The sequence below is a fragment of the Hesperophylax consimilis genome, chromosome 14, assembly GCF_061612785.1.
Source record: "Hesperophylax consimilis isolate HC1 chromosome 14, BYU_Hcon_1.0, whole genome shotgun sequence".
NCBI classification, from domain to species: Eukaryota; Metazoa; Arthropoda; class Insecta; order Trichoptera; family Limnephilidae; genus Hesperophylax; species Hesperophylax consimilis.
The window spans coordinates 34,581,405-34,593,533 of NC_142849.1; the positions used below are offsets into that span (position 1 = coordinate 34,581,405).

General features: G+C 35.2%; 1 protein-coding gene across 24 annotated transcripts in view; it reads right to left on the reverse strand.

Moving 5' to 3' along the window:
* Window positions 1–12,129, reverse strand: part of LOC149418217 (uncharacterized) — a 598,424-nt gene that overhangs the window by 88,228 nt on the left and 498,067 nt on the right. Inside the window, exon 5 of one of the 24 annotated variants that reach the window (XM_089639773.1) lies at window positions 259–518. The exons of 20 other annotated variants lie outside the window; for them this stretch is intronic. In XM_089639773.1, the coding sequence (XP_089495899.1) occupies window positions 274–518 (245 nt within the window). In that variant the 3' untranslated portion in view covers window positions 259–273. Of the gene's footprint in view, window positions 1–258; window positions 519–4,809; window positions 5,073–7,441; window positions 7,717–9,772; window positions 10,057–12,129 lie in introns of those variants that run through there. 3 more of the 24 variants (XM_089639768.1, XM_089639763.1, XM_089639760.1) reach the window with 3 other exon arrangements.

Consider the following 12,129-nt stretch of genomic DNA (forward strand, 5'->3'; position numbering starts at 1 on the left):
TGAACAACAAGCATAGAATTAAAAAATATCTTTACTCTTGTGAGATCTGCAAAAAGTTACGCGTTGCGAAAGGAAGTGGATTTACCGTTATTTTAATAAAAACATCAAGCTTATTAATGTAACATTTAATGAAGATTTTTTTTATTGACGTAATAGCTATACAATGACTTAAAGAGTTTTGGTTCACCAAGGTGACGTTGGTCCTGATAAATAAAACTTCACTCGATAATAACATTATTTATGTGGTGGAAGAGCAAACTCCCTGCCGAATTATTACAATTTAATATATTTTCCGTCAGTCATTTTATAATACTTTGGTGGATCATGATTGTGATGAGCATTCACAGAAACAATCAAACCATCCTGAATAATGACCACGGCTCTGCACTGTTTTTTCTGGTGAGTTGAGCAAGCCCACCGCCCATTGCCAGCTTTGGTGGTGACGTGGAAATAGTACGTGAAGTTGTCCAACATCAGGAGTTCTTTTCCGGTCCTCGACGATATAAAGAAAGGTACAACTGAAAACAAAACTAAAGGTTATCCATCACTTACCAGAAAACCCTGTATAGTAATGGAAGATAATATTGAGACTGGTAGGTCGGTGGGTGGGTGAGTGAGTAAGGGAGGACGCTTGGCTAGCAGTCGGTCGGAAATTCTCACAGCAGGGATGAACGTACTACATTTTCAAGTTATGCTTAGCAATATATATCACTCAAATATCAAACAAGTCAAATCGTAAACAATTTATTTCCATCTACGGCGAAATCGGATACGTTGATCACTTCAAATGTGGATTTTCCTTTTCAAATAGATTGTGAAAGTTCCCAATCATCAAGATTGCTGGTAACAATTAAGATTTTAACTTTAATAAAGAAATAAAACAGGATTGAATGTGTAATTCTGTTTATTATAAAAACTACAAAATCTGTTTATTCAAAAAACCTCTCTGTACTCAGAGTAATCCTTGGCTCTACACGACGACATTCTTCTGGGCGTGCTCAGACTTCACTCCTTGCAGCTCAGAAGATTATCATCGCCACCCATTTATTCAGACTGCTGCTAGGCTGATTAACAGAGTTAATTTCGAATGTCTGAGGAAGTTTACTAGGATCTGGGTTGAGGGATGGTCTGAGCTTAGAGTCGCTGACTAGCGTGATAACTGAGAACCCCTGGTGTATTGCTCCTGCTCCATGACTAATTTTTTTACAATTCTCCGATTATTGTTTATGCTATTCTGTTCTTCTTATTTTTATTATTTTTCTTTCCTTACTGTACCAGCTGCTGCAGACGATTTTCTTTCGTTTACATTTCTTTTAAACAACTTGTCTCTTATTTTTCTTCTTATTTTCAGTTTTCTTTTCTTATGTTTTACTTTTTTGTTATCTTATACTTCACATGCTGTCCTCTTTACAGACTATGCAGATTTTATTTTTACACTTTCTACTTTGTTTTACTTAATCTACCGATGTCCTTAAGTGGCACTTTTGGATTGTTTATTGTTTTCCTTTTCTCTTTTCTTTTCTCTTCTTTTAAATGTATTTTTTTTTCGGTTTTTTTTTTTTTCAGTAACGGCAACGAGTTTACAGGCTAGAACTGAACTCGGTTGTTTGTCTTGTATTGTTTACTTCTCCCCAATAGGGGTTGGACAACGGGCCTCGTCCCCGCATACTTTGCTGGAGCTTCTTTTATTTCCTTGTTTTTACCGGGGGACTCCGCCAATCACCTGCGCCACCCCTGAGGAGCGTTGGTGGTCAGAGGGGCGACTGTGCGGATTGGGGTAACCTCCACCCTGCCTCCGACCTCCTGAAGCTTCTTTCCCCTAGGTTCTTTAGGGTTTATCCCTCTTTTTCCCATACTTATCTTCAGGGCTCCACCGGGTGGTCGGCTAAGGGGTGTGGAAGTCCTGACCTGCACCAGTCGCCCCAACCACCACCAATCTCTCAACAGGACTGCCAGTCGTGGTTCGGCGAAACTCCCCCGTCACTCTATTATGTCACTTATTTCTTCTTTCTGTTTACAGGTACTGGAGTGTGGGTTCCCTCCACCAACTATTTGCCTGACACTTGTTACTTGATTGTTTGATGCTTATTGTTCTGTGTTGTTCTTAGACTAGTACCTGTAAGCGCTCTCATTACCGCTTCCTAACACCGTATGCGGGGACATTGAAGGTCTAGCTTCATTTTTATACTTTGTAGAGCCGTTTATTCAAAAAAATTAGATTCATGCGAGAGCTCCGAAGGGGTGACCATAAGTCACCTATACCGGGGTGGGACAGGGTGGGTGTAACCTTCAATGCTGCTAGGTTACATCGAGAACTCAAGATTATTTTGGAGCGCGTGAATCTCTATGTTCCTGTTGACTATCCTGTTAGACGGGGTCATCATAGATTATTATCTTCTTAACTTCTTAACTGCAGGACCAACTTGTCAATGGTTCTCCCGGTGAAAATGGGTAATTGTATATTGTTACTAAACCAAATCTCTTCCAATAATGATATATTTAGAATCAGTGAGGAGAGATTCACAAGGGAAATTCTATTGATTCTTGAAAGAATCTCTCTCATTGACGTGATCTTCACCGCTGCCTGATTTTTTTTAAATTCTGCGTACCTTCCATAAAAATTTATAAACCTCTTTCCTTTTTTTGCGAACATAACATGTCATTTACAGTTTTTATTATGTTGGTAGTGTACAACAAATGGAATCTAAAAATATATATATATTATTTTCACCATTACCTTGTATTAAAGAAAACGAACTAACCAACACGCCGTTTCCCAACGTCGCCGTTTCAACTGTCTTAGCACACACTGCTTGCTTGATTCACATACATTCATCGTCTCATACATACTCTTCTGTTATTCTGACTCAAGCCTGACTAAAGTATTTGATTCACTTGAACGCGTCACGTCTTCCTCGGGCGTTCCAGACTTCTTCTATCATTTACTTTCGGGTCGAATATGTTTCTTACATTTCTGTCTTTTTACATCCGTTCTACATGCCCAAATAATCAAAGCGACACTCTGTCAGTTCCATGCCTCACTGCAATACATAAGTGTCAATATTTAATTATTTATTTGCGCCCTTGAGGGCTTTTACTAGAATTACATGTAAGTAATAAGTTGTTTTAACTATTTGTTGTACATAATAACAATGGTAAAGCAAGTACATAGTAGTGATATATAAAATAGGTAAAGTTACAAAGCATAACGCAAGAGTTATGCACATGTGAAATAATATACAAAGCTCACTTCTTTAAAATGAGAAATAAGATTAGCAAATGTTAAATAACAGCCAGTGTAAAATATAAGACAATATATAAAAGTAAAGAAACAAAAACAAATATATATTCACTACGGAGTGGTAAACTAGTAGATTTCTGAAAAGTATTTGGGTGTGTGGGCCTAATAATTAGTTCCAAAACTGTCACAGAAAAAGATGCGATGTCTCGTATAGTCGGCACATATAAATTTATTTTGGCGAGAATTTCAGGGCTGTCAATAACACTGTAAATAATTTTATTTAATATAACAAGGTCAGAGAAAATCCGTTTATCTGACACACAAATAAATAAGTAAAAACAATTAAAAATCAATTAGTTAATAACCGTCTTCATCTTCAGAAAAGTTAGCCATATTGTCCTCTGTGTGCATTAAACAGGGTGGTTGGTGGTTATGAAGAACATCTTTCAACATTACCAATCCGTTCTTTACATAGACCACAGCATCGCAATGTCTACTGGATGAACAGGACCAGATTTGAATTCCAGCTATGGATGTCCTCTGAAACCCGTAGATAAACTTTCTCAGTATGACAGATTTCTTTCCACTTTTAGACATAATGAACACTGGTGTATTATCACCTGAAACACGGAATTGATAACAGGTTGTAGATGTTATTCTTTCCATTAGAGCTTACATTATTATTGTGCAACTTACCGAGGATATGTTACTCAGAAAACGTGAGCAAAGAAATGATGCACATATCTCACTCAGAAAACAAGGGCAAAGAAATGACCGGCGATGCACATATCTGACTCAGAAAACAAGGGCAAAGAAATGACCCACGATACACATATCTCACTCAGAAAACGGGGACAAAGAAAAGACCCACGATGCAGTCACAGTCGTTCGAATCCAATCAAACTTGTAAACTTTTTATTTCTATTAACAGAGAAGCGGCTCACAAACAAATAAAATGTTTTTTTTTCTATTATTTAATTAAAAATACTTATTTCGGTTATGTGTCGTGTCTGCCTGTAACCCCGGTTTAATGACCTCTAGAACTGGGATTTGCTTTGAATTTAGGAGGCGGATATTGGTCCAACACCTCTGACAGGTCGCCCCCAGTGGTTCGTTACGTTTGGTAACTTAGATGGGGTGCCCGGGTTCATCGGGTGAGGTCTTGGCGGCTGATGACTTTTATTCTTAAGTACTTAGTTATATATTTCTAAGTCAACCTATTTGTGAACATTAATAATTGATCTATTTTTGTCCTCCTCGTCTGTATATTATACTACTGTCTTGCTGGGCGTCTCTGACTTCTTCCGCCATTCGCTATTGTATACCACAATATTACTGTTGAAAAACTACATTAAATCGCCACAGTATCTCATTTCGGTGCAGAGATATTGCTTTAAGTAGAATATACATTGAAATTTTCAGCGATTTCGGTCGACTAATTTTCGAAATTTGTGAGCACAAACATACGCAGGCTCAATTTTAATATATTATAAAGAACAAGATTAGTAATAAGTCTGTTTAATTTCCATAAATAAATAAATACTTAACTAAATCCACTCTAAATATTAGTTTAGAATTCACATCTACAACTTAACATAGAGCCCTCTCAGATTTCTGAAGTACGGTGGCGGCTTGTGGATGTGAACTTCATTTCTAACTGCAACAACCATCCCGTATTCGATATGCACGCAAGCCTTACAGTCCTTTCTGGTGGAGCAGATCCACCTTTGTTTCCCTTTGGTCGTGTTGCTGTGCAGACTGTATGTGAACTTTTTATACATCAGGAGCTGCCTGCCATGTCTCGAAGGAATGAATTCTAGTAGATCACCGTCTGTAACAGTTTATTTATATTAGAATTAAAATTAAAAAACTTTTTCACTTTGTTCCACTTATTTATTATTACCAGGACCGGTTTCATCCTACTACGGACATTTTCAGACTGGTAGTTGAAACTCTTATGCTACTGATTTTATACAAACTTAGGCAGGGGTATACAACATTGTTTATATATAATGAATGATTCTATTTTGTTAATTTGAGGTAGGTATTATGAGTTATTTTGTTAATTTAGGGTACATTAGGTAATTATAAAGTTTATTTTTACAAATTATGAATGATGTTACAAAGCAAGTAGATATTTATAGTTCATATGAATATAAAAGAATTTATATAATTAAAAAGGTTTGTGATTTCTGATATTTTATTTTTGTAATGTTGGGATATTCCCTCCTTGTTGCTTAGGGCTTATTGTCAAATATTGATAGCACTTAAATAATTATTATTATTTAAGTGCTATCAATATTTGACAATAAGCCCTAAGCAACAAGGAGGGAATATCCCAACATTACAAAAATAAAATATCAGAAATCACAAACCTTTTTAATTATATAAATTCTTTTATATTCATATGAACTATAAATATCTACTTGCTTTGTAACATCATTCATAATTTGTAAAAATAAACTTTATAATTACCTAATGTACCCTAAATTAACAAAATAACTCATAATACCTACCTCAAATTAACAAAATAGAATCATTCATTATATATAAACAATGTTGTATACCCCTGCCTAAGTTTGTATAAAATCAGTAGCATAAGAGTTTCAACTACCAGTCTGAAAATGTCCGTAGTAGGATGAAACCGGTCCTGGTAATAATAAATAAGTGGAACAAAGTGAAAAAGTTTTTTAATTTTAATTCTATTACAATGGAATTCCACCACGAATTAACAGTGCAAAAACTAGACTCGTTTATTTATATGTTATTAAAAAACCACACTGTGTTTTTTGATTTATCTCTAATATTTAACCCTTCAAGCCTCTGGCATATTGACCGTTATTTTTCTTAAAGACGCTGTCAGAAGGTCGGAAAATCTGTACTCAACATTGCTGTTAAATCCAAATAAAAGGAATATTTCTGAACGTATCTGAAAACAAAAAGTTCCCAAAAGCGAACAATTTGACTTCACAGGTAATGGCTGTTTGTTCCCATAACCGAATTTATCCTGAGGGGTTTGATCCTTGTGTGAACCTCACTGGGTGCTCTAGCCACACTTTAGAGAGAATACATTTGCAAGACAACAACAAAAAAATGTGGTTTTTTCCATGAATTTAGTAAGCAACTTCGCTCATTTGTTCAGTTGGCCACAACAGTCAGCGGAAATTGATAATAAAATGGCCATTTTCAAATATTCGACGCACACATTATTCATACCCGAACTTGAAAACTACACAACGACTTCCTTTTGGTCATAGAGCAATGCTCACCACTGGGACTATCCTATACTATAGGATCTTACAATATGGATTGACAGTTTGATAATGCCTTTAGAGGGCGAAACAACTGTCACGCGTAATAATAATTACACAGCAGAACTTGTTTAAAAATAAACTGTTTTTATAAACCCAATAATAATATTATTGTATATATAAAAAAATAAAAAATAAAATGGAGTTCTACAAATTAAACTTAATAACAATAAATAAAAAAATAAAAAAATGACTGTAAGTAATCTGTGATATTTTAGATTATAGTTAGAGGTGCTCAACACGGATGGCGCTTGTAACGGTAAAACAGAGATTTAGAGGTTTATAAATAGGTACCATTGCTATTCAAGGTCGGAAGCTAAGAATTATTCCTATCACCTGGTCATTTAGGACATTGGCCTATTTGCTGTCTAAGCTTCAATTATAATTATCACAAATGAAAGTCCACAGTGTTTTGTTGATCCAGAATTTTTATTGAAGAAACACTGGAAGTTACAACAGTATCCTTGTCCAAAATCTTTGAAAGTTGTTAAGTTTTTCTTATGTTTTGAATAGAAAAGTAGAAAATTTTTGAATGCCTTGTGTTATTGCCAATAATTCGTCGACCTAGATCTCAATTGTCCAAACAACCAATTAGCAAATTGGTCAATGTCCATTTGAAATCTAAAAAGAATGTACCAAAAACGATAATTAGTGACTTTACTATGGATTACTTAAACTAATGTAACCTTAACCTTTACGAAAATAGCTTCATCTTAACCTTCACCTATCATAATGTTTCATTAGAATAGAGAAAGAAAACCTCACCCCTGTAAAATTGGCTAGTTGGTTGTTTGGACAAATAAGCACTAGGACGACGAATTGTTAATTTATGTTTGCTGTGATCGAGTTTTCATGTTAAAAAATACTGACGGACTTTGTCTATTAACATTACGCCCGTAAAAAACTAAGTCTGTTTGGACAATTTAACGTATTGACCTTGCGGAGTTTTGTAGTACGGTGGCGGATCATGATTGTGAACTTCGTTCCTCACTGAACAGACCCCGTTGAAGAGGTGGAGGCAAGCTCTACAGTTCTGTCGACTGGAGCAAATCCATCTCTGTTTGCCGCTGGGAGCGATGTTCTGCAGACAGTATGTGTACTTCCTGAGCATCAGAAGTTGCTTGCCTGGAGATCTGGATGGGATGAATTCCGGATTATCACCGCCTGCAACATCGAGGAACAGAAAAAGTTATAACACGGAAATGTAAACAAATTACTCCAAAGTGGAAAATTTCGCTAACATTTTTCGCTTAAGCTTATCAGGTTTCGGTAAACTTTTGTTTTAAAAAAAAATTACATACCTTCCTTCTCGTACTCCTGATACACCTACAGATATTACATGATAATTATATTATATTTTTGATACCATGAGACAAGCCCAACAACCCCACAACGTCAAAAGGGTGCACCACCGAGCTATTGTGACCGTTCTTATTCAAATATAAATTAAATAAAAATCCAATTCGAATTCGAACTTTGTACACGCTCAATTTATTTTAATATAATCAACCTATTTTTTATGGTTCCATGATATTTCATAAAAATGAAAATTCAACACACCTTCAAAAAGTGATTTTATAGTTACCTATGTAACCTATTTAACCTTGTTTTTTATTCATCACTTTTCATGACTTCATATCACTTTTTGGAGGTATGTTGAATTGTCATTTTGATGACATACCCGGTCACCTTTTTTTATATACGGGTGTAAATTGCGCTATCTTCGGGAGTGATTCTACTTTATGTAAAAAGATAAATAACTTTCTTTGTTTTTTTTCCAATACAAATAATTCACATTTTTACCTCAAAACTTCCTTAAAACGTAGAAAATTAGAAGAAAGTTTTCGGTCTTTTTTACTTGTTTTATCATGTAGAATCACCACACGAACTTAGCGCACTTGACCCCCGGACACCCTACGCGGGATAAACGTGACAAAGGGGTATACAAATAAAACACGATATATTTACCTTTAAACAATCATATTTCGTATATTAATTATGTCTCATTAGAGTATATGATTCTATAACCTAGTCTATTCAACTCTATTCAACAATATATATATTTTATTAACACTTTCTTTGCTTATTAGAATATTCTGGTAATTTACTTATTTTTCAAATAAGACGAAAAAATCAAATAAAAGATGGGTGGAGAACTTCCATCTTTTTGTTGCCCTGTAATCCTTCCTTTGCGGTTCTAGAAAATCATTTGAGCTCCGGTGCTGTGTAGGTACTCAGTACACGGGTGTTCATGTAGAATTTTCTCATTTTTATGTTGGATAATAATTAATAATTTACATTTATTACTTATGTAAATCATGCAATTAATAGTTCGTGTGGACACCTGTCCTAAAATATTACATATTAGTGCTGAAAACGAAGAAAAAACATCTGCCATCCATAAAACGCATTGTACGTCCATTACAGCCGGCAGATCGCCGGCTACTATTAATATTCGAGAATGGTGGCACGGTGAACGCAAAACGATTAAATGATATTTTATTATTTTTTCCAATGCATTAATGTATTGCCGAGTAACACCTAAAATGTGAACTGTGAGTTATGAATATTTGAGATACTGAAATAATTATAGACATGTCAAATCTGTTAAGAGCACCGACAAGGAAAGGTTAATTATTTGTGTTCATTGGAATAAAGTTCAACGTTTCCCACCTTTGGGGAATTTCCCCAATGGTATATTCCCGACGGAAATCACTTTCTGACATTACGACCAGAATAATTGCTATACATTGCGCCAATATTACAGTGAGTTCCCCTTCTGTGGACGAAAGCCTTGCCTTTGTTGGTGATAAACTACCATATTGACCGGTTAGTGGCTGAGTTGGCATCGCGTCTGGTTCCCACCTAGGCGTCGTGAATTAAATTCTTCGGTTGGCAGTCCTCTATCACGACGCAAGCAACTGCAATGGTAGTAGGAAATTTACTAGTAGTAGTAGGTAACTCAGTAATGTTTATCATTTTTTTTAATATGTGTACAAATATTTCCTAGCCTTTGAATGTCTTCCGTTCCCTGAAATACGTGTTTGCAACGTTCCTCGCTTCAATATAGATACGTTTAATATTAAAACCAAAAAAAATGTTGTGCATCGGTTGAATATGCTAGCGAGTTTCTTTTTGCGTCGACAGAAGCCATATCTTGGGGATAGGTACAGCGCTGGGCTTCCATCCTTCCTCACCCTTGAATGATTTTGCGTTTCCTGGAATTCGTTTTATTCTAGGTACGACGACAGGCAATTTTGAAATGATGACCATAAGATGTAATACCGTACTTTGGAGGGTTATGGTGGTGTGATTCCTTCGCTAACGTTATAACCCCGTCTTGTACGTGAACGAAGGCTTTGCAGCCTTGAGACTGGTGCGTAGAGCACTTCCATCGTTCCTTGCCTTTTTGGGAGGTGCATTCCAAGCAGTACGTGAATCTATTCATCAGTAGAAGCTGCCTGCCGGGAGTTCGTGATGGGATGTATTGAGCACTGTATCCACCTTGAATGTAAAAATGATCCGGGTATATTAAATACTGCTTAAAATCAAGGGAGTGTATAAGGAGGGGTTCAACCTGCAGTCTCTTTTTTAACCGGATTACCAATAATTTGAAGAGATTTTTAATAAATTAGCAATACATATTTTTCTTCGTGTTCCTATCTACCTCTATACCTTAATGGTCTATGTCTATATATATATATATATATACCGTTTTAATCACATATATATCTATATTTGTGATTCAAACGGTTGTATGTTTAGAGATATGTAACAGAAACAAATATTTATCAATCTAGAACGTTTGCGACTTTAAAAATATTCACTAATTTATGAACAAAACACATTTTGATAAAAATTTATTGACTGAGCGTATTTTGATTTCATCTGTCCAGATGTCAAGATGGTGGCGGAGTTGGATACTACCTTTTTGTACCTCCACAGGCGGCATGAGCTTGGATCAAATACTAGCTGTAAAATCGGAATAATCAATATTATGGTACCTACCTGCCTGAATAAAGTTTGAAATAAGAACTGTCTTTCAGAAAGTGACGTTCCTTTGGACAAATTGTATAATCCCTTATTTGAATTAAATAAAGTGTTGCAAAAAATATTCTATAGTTTATAATTAAGTAAGTAGGTATTTGTGCCTATTTACAAATATTATGATTTCAGAAGAAATTTTGACGATGATTTATTAAATAAAAGAAAATTAGAAACATACTTTTTGGACGCGAGGTCAACTGTTAATTTTAATGATTGGATTATTTTCATAGCACCGTTTTCGTGAGAAAATCATCTTCCTTTTTTTTATTTCATTTAATGTCTATTTAGAGTAAGATAGATTTTAGGGTAGGTATAGCTTTTCAACCTTTATGGACTGAATGCAATTGTATTTGTGGTGTTTGATGACATTTTTCAAAAGTACAAAAGTCACTCCTCATCTGTCGAAGGAAAATTGAAAATGAACTGTTTGTCAATTCTTAAAAACTACAAAATGTTTTAGAAAGTCTTTCTTTCGTACTTTACAAATTTACCTAAGTACATGTCATGCTTTGTGGCTTAGCATATCATTATAAATGAGTTTAATAGCACCCATGAGGAGATTTTTCACAAAAACGTTGAATACATATTTTATACCTACACATATTCTGATTGAAACAACTTTAAGATACAGCGTAAAATTTTATTTTTAATCACCAACAGAGATTAATAATACATTAAAAACAAAAACTTTTAAATTAGTAAAAAAATAATAATAATTGTCTAAAAAAAATATTTGGTTCCGAAAAATTGGAATTTCGTAATTATAGTAAATTTATCATACCACAATAAATAGTTAAAATTAATTTGGCGGAAAACGACTAGGGTACATCACAATATTAAACTAATATAAACTTATATTACGCTTGGTGTGTAAATTGTGTAATGATGTGTAATGGAAGGATCGTTGATTGTGTAAATTTGTGTACCAATGACCATTGCACAAAGGAGAAAATATGTTGCGAAGGAAAAAAGGAGAAAGAATCGCGTGTATTTGGAGCAAATTCTCTGCTTCATCCAGTGACTTGAGTGTTTCACTATGCAAATGACACTCGCGGCACTCGCAAAAAGGGTGGCTTCGAACTTACTGAACTGCGAACTTGCGTTAAAGGAGTTAGTCTAGTTCAGGGGGTATAACTGCCATCGAAAATTGGAACCGAAATATTGTGACGTCATATGATTGCCTAACATTATCCACCAATGAAAAACTCTGAAAGTCTATGGAATAAACATTCAGAGTTTTCATTGGTGTATAATAAGTAGACCCGAATAAGAAATTTTCTGTCTATATATTGGCATAGTTGTTAGGACCAATATGTTACATACAAAAAGCCCCAAAAAATATCGATCTAGTGAGTGGTTTATTTATGGTCTGGTTTTGCGTGGTTCAGCGGTCGGATGTGTGTTGAAGAAAGCGGCGAGTGAAACTGGCTCGCACGAGCGGTGTGAGGTGAAGTGAGAGGGAAGGCGGTATTTTGGAAATGACAGAAAATACAACAATACTATCTCCGAAGTACAGCGGTCTTGTCTGTA